The 15,782-nt window shown below is 38.7% G+C and overlaps 1 protein-coding gene across 1 annotated transcript in view; it reads left to right on the top strand.

Annotated features, from left to right (window-relative positions):
• The first annotated feature begins 14,243 nt into the window (after positions 1–14,243).
• Positions 14,244–15,782, top strand: part of PPM1L (protein phosphatase, Mg2+/Mn2+ dependent 1L) — a 215,868-nt gene continuing 214,329 nt past the window's right edge. Inside the window, exon 1 of the mRNA XM_070583054.1 lies at positions 14,244–14,630. Coding sequence (XP_070439155.1) covers positions 14,625–14,630 — 6 coding nt within the window. The 5' untranslated portion in view covers positions 14,244–14,624. The remainder of the gene's footprint in view (positions 14,631–15,782) is intronic.

A 15,782-nucleotide genomic window follows, 5' to 3' on the forward strand; every position in this document is an offset into this window, starting at 1 on the left:
GTCTTGTAGATCTTCCTCTGCAAATAGGTGCTGTGTTTTTTGTAATTCTCTGTCCATACTGTAGAAGTCTACTGAAACTGAAAAGTTGTCCATTGTGCTAAAAGAAAAGGAAAATGGGCTCGGCTGCACACACCTCTTAGCTGTCCTCTCTAAAAGCATTCCACATTCAGAGGAGCTCCAGGCTCATGAAAGGACTCCTGTGGGGAGGAAGGCTGCGCAGTGCTGGCGGCGCGTGCAGGCTCTCATCTGCGCCGTCACTGAGGCGATGAGGCCCAAGGACTGGCAGCCTCTGAAAGTAATGCACTGCAGTGTGTTTACCCTGCTTTTGTCTGCAGATATTTAGAAAGCCATTAGTAATTTTTCAGAAGGCTGCTTCTCAGAAGAAGAATGAGAATTCAAGGGTTGAGTTTGAGGCTCTTTATATATCTTGTTTTTGAAATTCAAGTACAGGACACATTAACTCTGAACCTGCTGGGATCTTAGCCTTGCCTCAGGCGTCTTGCTGAACTTCCCGGGCCCAGCTTCAATAGCACTTGCCTTTCAGAATGTCAGCGCTCACTTTTGGCCAGTGTTTTATTTCTTGAGGTTGATTTATTTATGTAGTTTTCTTTATTGAGATATAATTTGCATACCATAAAATTCATCCCTTTAAAGTCTATAGCTCAGTGGTTTTTGTATATTCATAAAGCTGTGCAACCATCACCACTGTCTAATTTCAGAGCATTTTCTTCAGCCCAAGAAGCAACCCTGTGCCCATTAGCAGTCACTCTCCCCATTCTAATGTGTTTAGTTTTGCCAAATAAATGTTGTCATCATTATCTTTATTTCATAGAAGTCTTCCTTCTACAGGGTGTCGTGACAGTTGTGTGACCTTTCACGCAGAGGTTTGGCCATCTAATATCTGTTCTGAAGTTGATTTGAGGGTGCTTTTTCAGCGCTGCCACCAACACCGTGTTGACTGAACCTGTTATAGGACGTAAAATGACAGAATGTTAGTCACAATCATTAGGAGCAACAGTGTAGTTCCCCCAAAAGTAACTGAGCGTGGTGAAGATTTTTGATTATCTGCCCAAGTTGGCTTGTGTGTTAAAGGTTTAGTAGATTGAGAAATCATTTCTTGTGGCCTACGTGGAAAGGTTTAGGTTTATTGGTTTCTTCAATTAGTTTTTGAAAAAAATGCATAAAATGTATTTGTATTTACAATTAGTTGATTTCTGAAGGACTGGAATTGATTGTCGCTAAATGAATGAGATTAACCTATTTAAAAAACCTCATTTAGATAACTTTTTTTGAATCTGTATTTTTTATTATTTCAAAAGTAATATCTGCTAGTTTAACAAGTTTTTTAATGTATAGAGCTTAGAAGAGTTAAGTAAAAAAAGAGTTGTTCTCCTACCTCTCACTTTATACTTAAGGTATTTTTATGTTTAATCATACAATGTGCTTAATTTTCACTTAACTTTTAAATATAATGTGGAAGCACTTGTTCATTTAATTGTGGTGTTCTGTAATTTAACAGTTTCAAGTTTCTAGAAGGTTTAAGAATTTTTTCCTTTCAGAGTGGTGGTTGCTAAAAAAAACTCTTAGTAATCTTTTTTAAAAATTATTTTGGCCCGTTCATGGTCCAGTGGAACTTCTGAGCAACTGTGGAAATGCACATACTTCTGAAGCTGGGCCTGTTTATCATCAAAGAAGCCCGCCTGCGCCCAGAACTCTTAAAGAGCCCTTCTCCCTCAGAGCAGCTTTTATCCAAAGGCTTCAGCACCAGATGACTTCCAAGTTCTCTTCTGCCTCTTTTCACGCACAAATATTTAATCATGGTGATGCAGTGGTACTTGCACACTTTTTAGTAATTCTCAGGAAGAGAATGGCATTTATCATGTGCTATGTCTAGAAATTAAATAATGGAAGTGTTAAAATTTTGTGGTTGACTGAATTCACTAGAAAAAAAGTCCTCGCTCTCTATGTGTCCCATCCCATGGTCCTGTGTCCTGTCCCATGGTCCCGCATCCCATCCTGTCCATCTGTCCTTCCCTGCCCCGTATTAAATGCCTCTCCTTTTTCACTCTTGAATCCTACTGTTCTGCATTTTCTCCTGGAGTTTTCCTAAAGGTTTTTGTAATTCCATAGGGATACTTGTCTTTAGAACTTTATTCTTGGGAATTAGATATTGGACTAAAGAAATACCTTACATGTAGAAGAGGAGATGACATTAACAGTATGCTTGTTGAAATACCGAAAAAGGGATTTGGAGGAGAATCTTAAATTTATTTTAGGTTAGAAGTGTTTAGGAAGACTATATAATATGTGCGAACTACTACTGAAAATAAACAAGTTGGATTCAGGTATTGCTTGAGCAACTACCTAATAATGGATTTAGCATCTTTGAATGTCTAGTAATGTTTTCGTTCTACTAGGGTAACTTGTGGCAAATTAATATATAAATATCTGTATCTTCACTGTGTTTTTAAAATGGTTTGACACTGTTCTCATCTGCCATACTGTTTCATTCATATATAATATCATCTACTGAAGTTGTATGGCTGTTGAAATGTGGCTTGATATTGATAATGGACTGGAAAAAGTTGTAAAGAGCCAAACAACCCATCTTCTACTATATGAATAGTTAATTAGGAATAAGAGTGTCTTGCAGAAAACTCTGGAGCTTTAATGGATATTAGATAGCACTCAGTGTTGAAAGAGCTAATGGGGGAAAAAAAAGCCACACAGTGTAAAATGAGGTCAGATTATGCATACTGTTTTCCCAGTAAAACAGAGAAGAATTTATAGGCTCTGCAGCCTACGTTGTGTGTTCAACATTCCACAAAAGGATGGACTTGATACTTATTAAATAGTATTTAAAAAAATTATTTTTGTTTTTTCCCCTACATTCTCTCACCCAAAGGCAAAGTCATTTCCTTGTATAATCACCATGTCAAACATTAATTTATCTCAAAAATCCTCATTATGTTCCTACTCTATAGTAAGCACTGAATTTTGGATACATCAGTGGTCAGTTGGGTTAGTTGAAAGGAGAGTACTTCTTTTATTTGTCCCAGAAGAATCTTACCTTTGGGAAGAACTGGGGGGTTGAGCAATAGGTGTGCTGATAACAGGCTAGGATTGGAAGGACACTAGTGGTGACTGGGAAAGGGTGTATTATCAGGAAACCACTCTGACCAGATATCTGGCTCTGTGGTTGTTCTGAGGGTGACTGGAAACTTTAAGCCTTTGACACGACCAGGAAGTTGTTTCTCATATTTGAAGGCTAGTTTAGGGGAGTATGTTTTGTTTCACCCAGGTTAGTTTTTCTTTATCTTATCCAACAAGCATTTATAAAGTGTTTGCTTACTCTTTGTTAACCAGTGTGCTAGGTATTCAAAACCACTGGTTACATCATTAGAATTGTGCTTAAGAGTATCTATATTTTGATAGGAAAGAATTTTAGAAGTTTACTTCCTGGAACATTTTGAATGTTCTATATAATTTTAAGCTTTATATAAGAAGTAGTAAATGATTATTTTATTTATTTAAAAAGAACAAATTTATTTAAAAGAAACATTGGTGGTTTATAGTACTATAAGTCTGAAAGTAAAATGAAAGCTACATTATTCCTTCTATAACTTAAAAATGCCCAAACTAAAAAATTCAAAGGATGTAAAAGTATGTTCAAGAAAAAATTAAATTCCCTTCTACTCCAGATCTCTAAACTCCCTCCCCAGAAGAAACTAGCAGTATCAGTTTTCTGTTGCATCTTTTGAGTAAGATTTTAAGCATGTACAAACATATCTATGTGACTCTAGTTCCCTTTTCATATAAATGGGAGCATATTATATAAACTCTTCTGTTCCTTGTGCTTTTTCAGATTCTGTATTCTTTTCTACTGGCTCCTCAGTATTCCATTGTGTGGATGAACCATTCATTATTTAGCCATCTCTTGCTGATGCACATTTAAGTTTTCCCCATGTTTTTGCTCTTAGAGACAGCGCTACACTGAAAATATATATATATATATATATAGTTTTTTTTTTTTGAGGAAGATTAGCTCTGAGTTAACATCCACTGCCAATTCTTCTCTCTCTCTCTCTTTTTTTTCCTGAGGAAGATTGGCCCTGAGCTAACAGCCATACCCATCCTCCACTATTTTATATGCAGGATGTCTGCCACAGCATGGCTTGATAAGCAGTGCTTAGGTCCGCACCTGGTATCCGAACTGGCGAACCCCAGGCTGCCGAAGTGGAGCACGTGAACTTAACCGTTGCACCACCGGTCTGGCCCATGAATATATGTTTTTTTGACATGTGTCTTTCCCATGTGTATATCTTTAGGATAAATTTCTAGAAGTGGAATTGCTGGGTCAAAGAGTATGTAGTTTTAATTTTGATAGATATTGTGAGATGGAGCTCCACGGAGGTTGACCACTTTATGCTTCCATTAGTGCTGCATGGGTTCCTGAAGCCCCACCTTTTTACCGCAACACTGTGTTTAAACTTTCTGACCTTTGCCTGTTAGATAAGTGAAAATGGGATCTCATTTTAATTTTCATTTCTTTAAGTATGACTGAAGCTGAACATCTTCTTATGGATTAAAAGCCATTTGTAGTGTTTCTATTTTGTGAATTTTTGGTTTATGTCCTTTGCCATTTTTCTATTGTATTATTGGTCTTTTTCTGATCAAGCAGTACGAGTTTTCTCTCTATATACGAAAATTTGCCCTTTGTCATATGTGCTGTCAATATACTTTGCAGTTTGTTGTTTGTGTTTTCACTCATGGCATTTTTTTCTTTACAGATTAAAAAAATTCTTACGCTATCAAATTTAGCTATTTTCTTTTATAGTTTTGGAATTTTTTGTTTCACTTAGAAAGCATTTTCACATTTAGAGGTGATAAAGATTATTTATTGTTTTCTTCTAGGTTTTTTAGCGAATTTATTATTTTTTCCTTTAATCAATCAGAAATTGTTAGGAGAAGTGAGGTAAATAGAAATTTAGTTTTATTTTTCCAGCCTACTAGAATAACCTATCTTTGCTCCGCCTGTTTGAAGTGCAGTTTTATTGTATACTAAATTCTTATGTCTATTGGGTCTATGGCTGAGCTTTTTTCTCTTTCATTGCTTTTCATACACCCAGTACAAACTGTTTTATTTACTGTAGCTTTATGTTTTAAAATCTAGAATTTTCCTGGCTATTCTGGCATGTTTCATTTTGCTATCTAACCTTTAGAATCATCTTATCTGATTGCACACAAGAACAATGACAAACATTCTGTTAGTTTTCTTATTGAGATTGCATTACCTATATAATTTGAGATCAATTGATAATTTTAAAATACCCAAGAACAGGATACTTCTTTAATTTATTTAAGACTTCTGTTGTGGCTTTTTTATTTTTTCTTCATATAGTTTAATTTATTAACCTTCTTTTACGAATTTTTTGTTTGTTTATTAATTTTATGTTTTTAAAGATTGGCACCTGAGCTAACATATGTTGCCAGTCGTCTTCTTTTTTTTTTTTTCTCTTCTTCTCCCCAAAGCTCCCCAGTACATAGTTGTGTATTCTAGTTGTGAGTGCCTCTGGTTGTGCTGTGTGGGACACCGCCTCAGCATGGCCTGATGAGCGGTGCCATGTCTGCACCTGGGATCCAAACCGGTGAAACCCTGGGCCGCGGAAGCAGAGCGCGCGAACTTAACCACTGGGCCTCGGGGTGCCCTCTAGTTATTGTTTTTCTTAGACCCTGTGGGGCATAATGTTTTCTGTTTTATATATCTATGCAGGAAAACCACCATACTGTGTTCTCTTACTGTTATAGATCTTCAGTTGATTCTCATAGGTCTTCTTGTTATCCAATTATATTAGCTGTAAATACTGATCGTCTTGCCTCTTCCTTTGCAGTTTGTCTCTCTCTTATTTTTTCTCTCTTTGAATTGCATCCACTTGTACTTCTAGAATAGTGTTAAATAATAGTGATGATAATGTGCATCTGTGTTTTGTTCCTGAGTTTAGTAGGATTGTGTCTACAATTTCATCATTAATCATGATGTAAGTTTTGGAATTCAGATATAGATATTTATCTATTTAGACACACACACACACAAACACACGTGTGTGTGTGTGTGTGTATATATAATATAATCATGTTAAGGAACTATATGTACTTTTTTGTTTTATTAAGAATTTTTAAAATTAGGAATTTATGTTGAATTTTATCAAACATGTTTTCAAATTTATAAACATTATCAATTTTTTCTCCTTTGACCTGCTAGTGAGGTAAATTACACTGATAGATCTCCTCATGTTGAGCCATCCTTTGTCTTACTAGTATGAACCTCACATGATCACACATGTATTATTCTTTTAAAGTATTGATGGATTCTGTTTACTCTTATTTTCATCAGGATTTCTGCCTTGATATTTATGTGAATATCACTATGAATCATATGATTTTATCTTTTTTAAAAGATCCTTGTGGGCTGGCCCGGTGGCATAGCGGTTAAGTATGCACGTTCCTCTTCGCTGGCCTGGGGTTCGCAGGTTTGGATCCCGGGTGCGGACATGGCACCGCTTGGCAAGCCATGCTGTGGTAGGTATCCCACATATAAAGTAGACGAAGATGTTAGCTCAGGGCCAGTCTTTCTCAGCAAAAAGAGGAGGATTGGTGGCACATGTTAGCTCAGGGCTAATCTTCCTCAAAAAAAAAAAAAAAGATCCTTCTATCAATGTTATTCTGGTATTATACAAAGAATTTTAAATCTCTCTACCTTTTACCACCCAAAATTTAAACATCATTGCAGTTATCTGTTCCTTCAGAGGTTTGGTAGAAGTCCTTTGTGTAAATGTCTGTGCGTGGTGCTTTGTGATGTAGGCCTTTGATATATTTCTTAGTTACATGAACGGTTATTAACCTATTTTGATGAAGTCTAACACTAATTAATGACATGATGTTTGTATATTTGCCATTGTTTGTGAAAGTTCAGATTATCATCTTTAAAATTTAAAGGTTTACTAATATTCTTGTTCCTCTGAGGTACCTTAGAAATTAGGCGTACTTGTTTAACTATTATGTGTAAAATAATTTTTCAGGGTAAAAATGTAGCACAGTGTTTCGCAAAAATGTTATGTGTAATATAGAACAAGGTGAAGTAAGTTGGAGAAGGCAAACTGGCCTGGCAAAGAAGCAGTGAATCCAAGGGGCGGAACACCTTTCTGTGTGGGGGCTTTGCCTAGTAGAGAGGGTTGCATTTGAGAACACAGACTTTGGAAAGCAGAGGGACGTGAGGGAGGATCTGTGATGTGATGACAATGCTCCAAAGGTAAGATGTATCACTGTCATGCAATATCACAAGTGAATATTCTGTGCACTTGGGTCTTCTTTTTGGAGATGGGACAGAGTGACGAAGTCAAAGTGGCAAGGCCATTACTGAGGAATGGCAGAGCCTGCCATGGGGAGACTAGCCATATCTGGGTCATTTAAGGGTTGGAATTTAGATTTACATATGTAACAACTTTCATATTTTCTCATCCATGTTAGTCAAAGTGTGTCTGTTTGACTTAGGGAGGAAATTGGTTAAGGCTTATGTTAGTCAGGGTTAGGAGGTTTCTTTAAGTTCATCTTTCAGTTGAATTTGAACACAGTGTTTTGACCACTGAAGAGATTCAGAAGGTCTCTGACTTGTCAACATCTCACCAGCTTACAGTACTTTCGTTCATTGTGCCCAGCTCAGTCAGTAGTCCTCTCTGTCTTCTGGTCTCACTAGTTTTATCAGGTCAAGGTCATCATGCCAGTCACAGTAGGCAGCATTCTACTGGACTCCCAGTGGCCATGAGACCATTTTTTAGAGGGTCATCAAATGAAGAACTGTGTTTGCATAGTAAAGAAGGAGTGGAGAGAGCACAGGCTTAGAGTCAATCAGATGTGAGGTCGTGTCACCTTTACTGTTGAACTACTTATTGAACTTCTCCGAGTCTTCATCTGTGAATAGTAAGTAAAGATAATAATATATGCTTTGCAGGGTTTTGTGAAGATTTAATGAGATAATGTATCTGAAGAACTGCAGCGTAATTAGCATTTAATAAATTTCTTAATAAATTCATTCCTCTTTCTCTTAATATCTTATAATTTAGTCGTATTGCATGATTTTCTTTGAGTCAAGTTCCATTTCATTCATTCATTCATTTAAAACCCATTCACTGAGCACCTTCTCTGTGTCAGGCACTGTTCTAGGAGCTGGGATTAGAGCCGTAATCAATGCAGGCAGAAACTCTGATCTTATGAGATCTGCATTCTAGTGCATAGGTAGAAAGAGATGAAAAGCTAGAAAATTTCAGGTGGTGATTAGCAATGTGATAAAAGTATAAACAAGGAGAAATAGAAATAGAGTGTTAGAAGTGCTCCTTTAGATTGAATGGACAAGAAAGGCCTCTTATATAAAGTGATGTTTTATTGAGATTTGAATAACAAGAAGGAGCCAGCTATGTTAAGATCTGAAGAAGAACATTCTGGGCAGAGGGACCAGCAAGTGCAGAGGTGGCAATGAGCCTGTTATGCTCCAGGACGAGAGGGATGGAGCTGTTCAGACAAGGGCCAGATCTCAGAGGCCAGCATCTGGAGTTTGGTGTGAAGGGAGTTTGGAGTTTTTCACAGGCCTAAGATCTATGGGTGTGTGTTGATTTTCCTGGCTGAACTGTTTCGTAGTAGTCTAATCTCAGCATGCACCCAGATAATACACATAGTATTATCCTTTGGGGAGAATGTTACGTAGAGGCAGAGAATTCACTGCTGGGGAGAGAGACTGCCACAATTCAGGTGCTGCATTTACAGGCTTCTGTCTCAAGTTGTTATCTGTGGGGTGTGAGGTAACCCTGAATAGAGCTGTCAGTACCCCCCAGCCCTCTAATTTGTTTTGTGATAGCAAACATGGTGAGAGCTGCTGCTTTGCCATGTGTAAAGTGGTGTGCATGTTATTTAATTTCAGCTCAGTAAAGGAGTGTGTGTTAATTTCCATGAAATTTAATTCTTCCGTGGATTGACTTTTAGAAGTTGAATTTTGGAGGTTTTGTTATTGTTGTTTTTATCTGGGAAGATTCAACTTCTGGCTTATGGAAGGATTGTTTTAATGGTAATGTATCATGTATGTTCAGGTTCTGTAGTCTGGGATGTTAAATTGCTTGTAGAACTACTTAGGGAAAAGATGATCACCGTATTAAATCTGATAGTTGGTGAGACATGGAAGTGCTTTCTGAGTTGGCTGGAGGATTTGAGAACCCTGCTGTGACTGGTGTCTTCATGCAAACAGCTCTCATGATAAAACTCTAGCTTCCAGCCATATGTAAATAATATGAAATTTTAAGTCAGAGTATTCACTGGAAGCATTTGGTGTGGGGGAAAGAGATGTTGTTCACCTCATGCTTTGATTTGCATCTTTTTATTATTATTATTCCTTCAAGTGCTCCAAGCAGCAAGCATCATTAGTAGCATCCAAAAACTCTCAGCCCCTTTTGTCTTCATTATAAAGCATGCAGTTCTTCATGGGCTGATTAATCCAAACGGCAGCCTTTGAGAGCAAAGTGTTATCTTCACTTTTCTGAGAAGACACCCAGGGTGCGGTGGTGAAATGCTCCCATTTGAGGTAGTGGCTGAACCTGGGAGAGATTAGCCCTGTGCCCTGACGGGGTCCAGGTCTAACTGAAAAGAAAAGCTGCTGCTTCTGCTTTAGCTGGTGAACCTCACCCACTAGGCAGGGAATAACTCACCTGGGGAGCACTGGTGCTTATGGGCTGGAAAATGGGGAAGTACCACCTAGATATTGACATGCCTTTTCTTCTTCAAAATTCTGATCCATCAGTATTTTTTCCAACTTTATCTTTTTTTTTTTTTTTTAAACAACAGATATTCCCCTTTTCTAATTAACTTTTAACCAGGGTATCTGATCCTGGACACTGTTAGCATTTTGGGCTGGATGAGTCTTTATTGTTGTGGAGGCTGTCCTGTGCACTGGAGGATGTATAGTAGCATCCCTCCCACCTGCTCAGTCCCCCTCCCCCAAGTTGTGACAAACAAAACTGTTTCCAGACGTTGCCAGATATCCTTTAGGGAGTGAGAGGGATCAGATTTGGCCACCTGAAAATGTGTCTCTTTGGCTTGATTATTTTTAAGAACAAAAGACTCTGAAAGAAACTTGGACCTTCCCCCTAACTGCCTAAAAAGAATTTAAAATAGAAGGGCCTGTTCCTGGAAAGAGCCAATACCATAAGATAACTGTAATGTAATGTAAAATGTGTTTCTCAGGTCACATTGCCCAGGTCACATTGTCCATAGTTGGCCCGTTTACATTTACATCTCCATGTAAATTGCTTTCCTCCCCCTTGATGTCCCAAACTCCTACCCCCAACACCCTCCTTTGTCTTTAGCTGAAAATGGTATTTAAGGTGGCTACCTTGGCCATTCTTGTGAGTTATTCAGTTTTTCTGGGTTTCTCCCATGTATACGTGTTATAAAGCTTTGTTTGATTTTTGACTGTTATTCTGTCTCACGTCAGTTTTTTTCTTAGGCCAGCCAGAAGGACCTAGAGGGTAGAGGAATTTTCTTCCTCCCCTATAGGGGCAAAATTGCCTCTAGGTGAGGACCCCTGCTGTACCGTTAGCAAAGTAAACTTTCGACCCCAGTTTGACTGTGATATGTAACTTGGCAGTGCCACGCATCACCACCAGCCTCCTTTTCTCTAGCTGTGAAACGGGGTACATTGTGTTTCTGGATTTGGTTTAGAAGATAAAACACTAATGAGTAACTTTGTACAGCAAATTTATTTTGACAGAACGTTAAACAGTTTTAAAGTAATCCAAATCAGTTATACAAATTAAGTATGTTTCCCCAGGAGAATTTAAACTATCTGCAGTCACTGCTTGATTGTAATCTTGTTATCTTTTTCCTTTTAGGAAAACTGCAAACATCTCCCACTTAACTCTTTGCAAAGCGTTACAGGGCTCCCCCTGCAGTTTTGGTGCGCAGCTCTTTGATCTCAGAGTGGCTTTGCTAAGCAGTCATGCTCAGTGCTAGTGGTTTCAGCTAGTTATTTCCCTGGAGAAAGTCCTGATGGGGTCAGTCTCAGAGAAATCCCTTTACTACTTTCCCCTCTGCACTTAATGCAGAGAAAGGGAATACTTTCTCTTCAATCAGGGAACCAACCAGCATCCATGGACTTCCTCCTCTCAACTGCCTCCTAATTCAAATCCAGGAGCTTAGGAAAATGCTGGTCTGGAAATACTTAAAGGAATAAATCTCTACTACTTTCTTGGAACATGTTATGCACGTTGGAGACACAGGTATATGGTGTTTGCTTGGATGCCCTTATGGAAAAATGCAGTAAAGCAAAAGAAAAGCTGCAGACATCTCTTGCCTCCATCATTTTTTCCTTTAGGATTTCCATATTTTACCTCTCTTTCTGGGAGGTTGCTTCTGCCCAGAGGCTGGAGGGAGGGTGGGCCTGGAGGAAGGGGTGGAATGAGCTATCCAGATGCTGAGACAGGTATTTTTGGGCTGCATCTCTCCTACCTTGCTTCCTAATCCACCCTTCATCCTGAATTATCTTTTACGTCAATTAACATAAGTGTCTTCTTTTGGGTGATCTGAAAAATGAGAAACCCTGAGTAGCGTGTACATGTGGAAGTATTGCATGGGTATCAACCATGTAATTTTTCTTTTCTCTCTGTGGGACCTCAGTTAGTTTGGATGCTCTCCATTTTGCAGCTGGCACCTTTGGCTTCCTCAGGGAAGCAAAGGAGCATGATGATTAAGGGCTTCAGCTTTGGAGTTGGAAGGATCTGCATTTAAATTTGTTTCTGCCCATTGGTGGCTCTGTCTCCTAACTTTGCCGTGCCTTGTCTGTAAAACAGGTGTAACGACACCGTTTGGTAGGATAGGAGTGTGGATTAAATGAGATAGTGTTCTTTATCAAGTACTTAATAGGAGCTCAGTGAAATGTAGTTCCTGTCCTTTCACTCTCTCTTCTGCTTCTCTTACCCTTCACCTGCTGAAGCCAGTTAATTCTAGATACTTTGGATAATCCAGAATAAACAAAAGGGCCTCATCTCCCGCCACTCCGCCATGCTCACTCTGTGTACCCTTTCTAATCCTCAACTCCCTAAGTATGTTCATACCCCAGGGTCTTTGCATTTGCTGTTCCCTTTGCCTGGAACATGCTTCCCAGATATCCATATGGCTTACTCCTTCATTTCCTTCAGGTCTCTATTCATATAACACCTATCAGAAAAGCCTTCTCCGACCACCATATATAAAATATGACCTGGCCTCTATTTCCTGGTTCTTCCCATCCCCCTTACCCTGCTACTTTTTCTCTGTGCCACTCAGTGTCTACTATTGGTGTATTTTTGTTTCTGTATCGTCTGTCTCCCCCCACTAGAATGTAAGCCTCGTAAGGACAGGGACTCTGTTAATTGCTGTATGCTTAATGCTGAAGGACAATACTTGCCTGTATTTGGTACTGAATAAACATTTATTGAATGCATGAATAAATATTTTTTATTCATGCTACATTTTTATTGAGTTTTTCAAGAATAAAATGTGTGTATTGATTTTAAAAATAGTTAAAATATTTAAATTGTCTCTTATTGTTATTGCCTCAAAATTATTCAATTTAGAGGTGACCATTTTTAGCCTTCGCTATTTTATATTAAAATATGATTTCATCTGAGGCTTTTTTCCTTTATACGGTTTTAATTTTAGAGAACTTTTAATTGTATCATTAACATTCCTGTCTGTAGGTCACTGTTGTGTGGTGGATTGGGAAAACGGAGAGACCTACGTTCTACTTATATCAATTTTTTGTGACCTTCAGCTGATTGTCAAAATCCCAGAATTTTTTTCTTTTTATGGAGAAGTTGAAAATACATGATACGTTGAGGTAGATTTTCTTAATAACCTAAAATGGTACTGAGAGGTATTTTGTGGTATTGAGAGATGTATCTTTAAAACTCTCACCTAAGAGGCTGTCTTATTTCTGCTCTCTTTGGTCTTTTACCTCTGATTGCGCACCTAGACTCCTTTGGATTAGTAAAGTACTCTAAGAACAGGAATGTCTGGTACCCTTATAATTTTATGGCTTTCACATATTTTCTGTATTTTCATTTCAGGTAGAGAACAATTATTAACAGTTTAAACAATTTTTTAAACAAACTTTGATAAGATAGAATTTTTTTAATGAGCTAGTTCATAAATTCTGTATTATTTTTATAAGACTGCATAAAGTTTTCATTTTCTACTTTAATTATTGTGTATAAAGCCTGTTCAGAGAGTGTTGCTATACTTTGCTATAGGTCAGCTTTCACGATTTATTTGAGAAAACATAGACTAATAAATGTCTTTTCAAAGTGGGAATGATGAGAGAAAAAGCAAAAATATTTACCAGATTATTTCCTGTATCTACTGAGACCATCCCAAACATTGGTGATTTTTATCTGGGAGATTTATCTATTGTAGGGCCAAACAAACTTTTCTGAATGTGAACATAACACCTTTGCTTTGAAGGACATTTTGCACTTGGAGCAAAGCAAAATTTGTTAAGTAAATGGATTTTCTATCTTCCAGGGCTGCAGAAGTAGTAATATTTTATTTCTGGCCATCTGGGGTGGAGAACACTGTCCAGTTTAAGACTTGTAGTCCACGGCCATTCACATGATGAGGAGTGTTTAAAGCAGAACCATCTGCATTTCCGAAGTGTTATGTACATCAGCAAAAGATTCAAACTCTGTTCCCACGTGCCAAGGGGTTCTTGTGTCCATGGGGTGAAATTTGGCACAGCAGTCTTCAGTGGAGCAGTGCCGGGCTGTGCCCAGGTAACTTGTACTCTCTTGACTTTACTCAAGGGAATTCTGCAGGGTTTTGTTTTTTTTTCCTTTCCCAACTGTGTCCCCCGCCTCCAGTGCATTTCTGTTTTAGTATTTTTCCTCTCCCACAGTGTCTCAGCCTGAGATAATTTAACTTTCTATAGTGTATAGGAATTTTCGGGCATATATTTACAGATTAGGATGTTACATATGTTCACATTGCTCAATTCTGATTGGCTCGGTGTCACACATAGTTTGAACTTATATAGTCATTTCCGGCTCTCCTTCCAGTTTCTCCTTTGAGCTGCTGTCTAATCTGGGCTAGAGCTATTTCTGTCGCCTTGGTCACTGGGAAAGCAAGCTCCACCCCGTCCCACGCTTAGCTTCAGAAGTGCTTTCTTTGTCATTTCCCAGGAGGCGTCTTGGTGCCGAACCTGGGTTGTGCCCGGCATCCCCTGCTTAGAGGTCTTGTTCTAGGAATTAGTTCTACAGAGCTCTTCCTCCCTGAACTCACTCCTTACAGTGGAAAGGCCCATCTTTGTCTTTTGGTTCCTCGACGTTTTGGAAAGCTGTAGTTTTCTTACAACTCTGCCCTCAGGGTTTTGCCTTACTTTCTCTTCACCAGGGTCCCCCACCCCACCCGAGGTCTTCTCTGGGGTCTGTGACAGTGTCTACTCATGTGATTAGGAGAGAAGGATGTGGTCATCATATGGCTAGGCTGTGGTATGCCATCCAAGCAAGTGGCCAGGAACCTACCAGCCAGAGTTCAGAAACGAGGTGATTTTTATGCAGGTGAGCAATCCACTCTGCCTTAGAATCCCCCTCCTTTTTAACAGGGAGGCAACAGGGTCTTAGGAAGAACACTAATGTTTACTGAGCCCTGTTCTCGTTCAGCCCTCACAGCATTCCTCTGGAGGGGCAAGTGAGTGGCAGATACATTTAGGAATTCATGCATGTGGGTACAAACAGGTGCACACATTACTTATACTGTAAATTCTAAATGTACCAAAAAAGTCACAGTGTGGTATGGTAGAAAGACAGTGCGGTGTGATAGGGGCTTTGAAAAGTCCCAGATGCCTGCGTTTAAATCTCACTTTTATCCCCGGCAAAAGCAATAGTCCTCTTGGGGCAATGTACTTTTTAAAAGTTAATTTTTTGAAAAAATAAGTATAATTAAAAGATGTTTTTTAATTAAAAAAATCTCAGTAGTCATACCACTGGTGTAAGGTTGTACAGGCTCTTTGGAGGTAGAACTGGACTCTATTAAGAAAGAGTATAGTAAATTTCCTCCGTGGATTAACTGCGGTATTCTTAGATTTTTTAGGAAACCCGAACAGGTGAAAATGGAAGAAACAGCGCTGGCCAGCTGGTCTGGCTGCAGCATTGAAGGGAACCCTGGGGGAACACAGTCCTGTGGTGTAAAACCTGCAGAGGGGAAATTCAGGGTGCTACTCAAAAGTGAGTCTGGGAGGAGTGGAAAGAGCTCTGTGTGTGTGTGTGTGTGTGTGTGTGTGTGTTTCCCCAGTAGGCAGTCTCATACTCAGACGGTTCATTTTCCTTCTTGCCCTTGCGGTGTCACTAAGCTAGGCATCTCTCGTTGGCTGGACCATCCCTATTCCAGCAACTGATGATTTGTGTAATCAAAGTTACATTCTCTCTGAATAAGAACTTCAGAAATTAAGAACTTGTGCCATATCTTAAAGAAGGCCCTGGTAATTTTTGCACAAATATTAATTTCTGTATCAAAAAAATTAGCATATTGGACAAGTTTAGATAAAACCTTATGAAAAATGGTGTGTTACTGGTACCTTCTAATATAATACATCTTAGTACATGCTTTATGTGTTCACTAAGATGACTCTGTTTTCTTGCTGAAAAAAAAACCTAATGATTTTACTGCTATTTCTTTATTTACCTATTTAATTATGCATGACAGTTGACGGA

Source organism: Equus przewalskii, chromosome 18 (genome assembly GCF_037783145.1).
Source record: "Equus przewalskii isolate Varuska chromosome 18, EquPr2, whole genome shotgun sequence".
Lineage (NCBI taxonomy): Eukaryota > Metazoa > Chordata > Mammalia > Perissodactyla > Equidae > Equus > Equus przewalskii.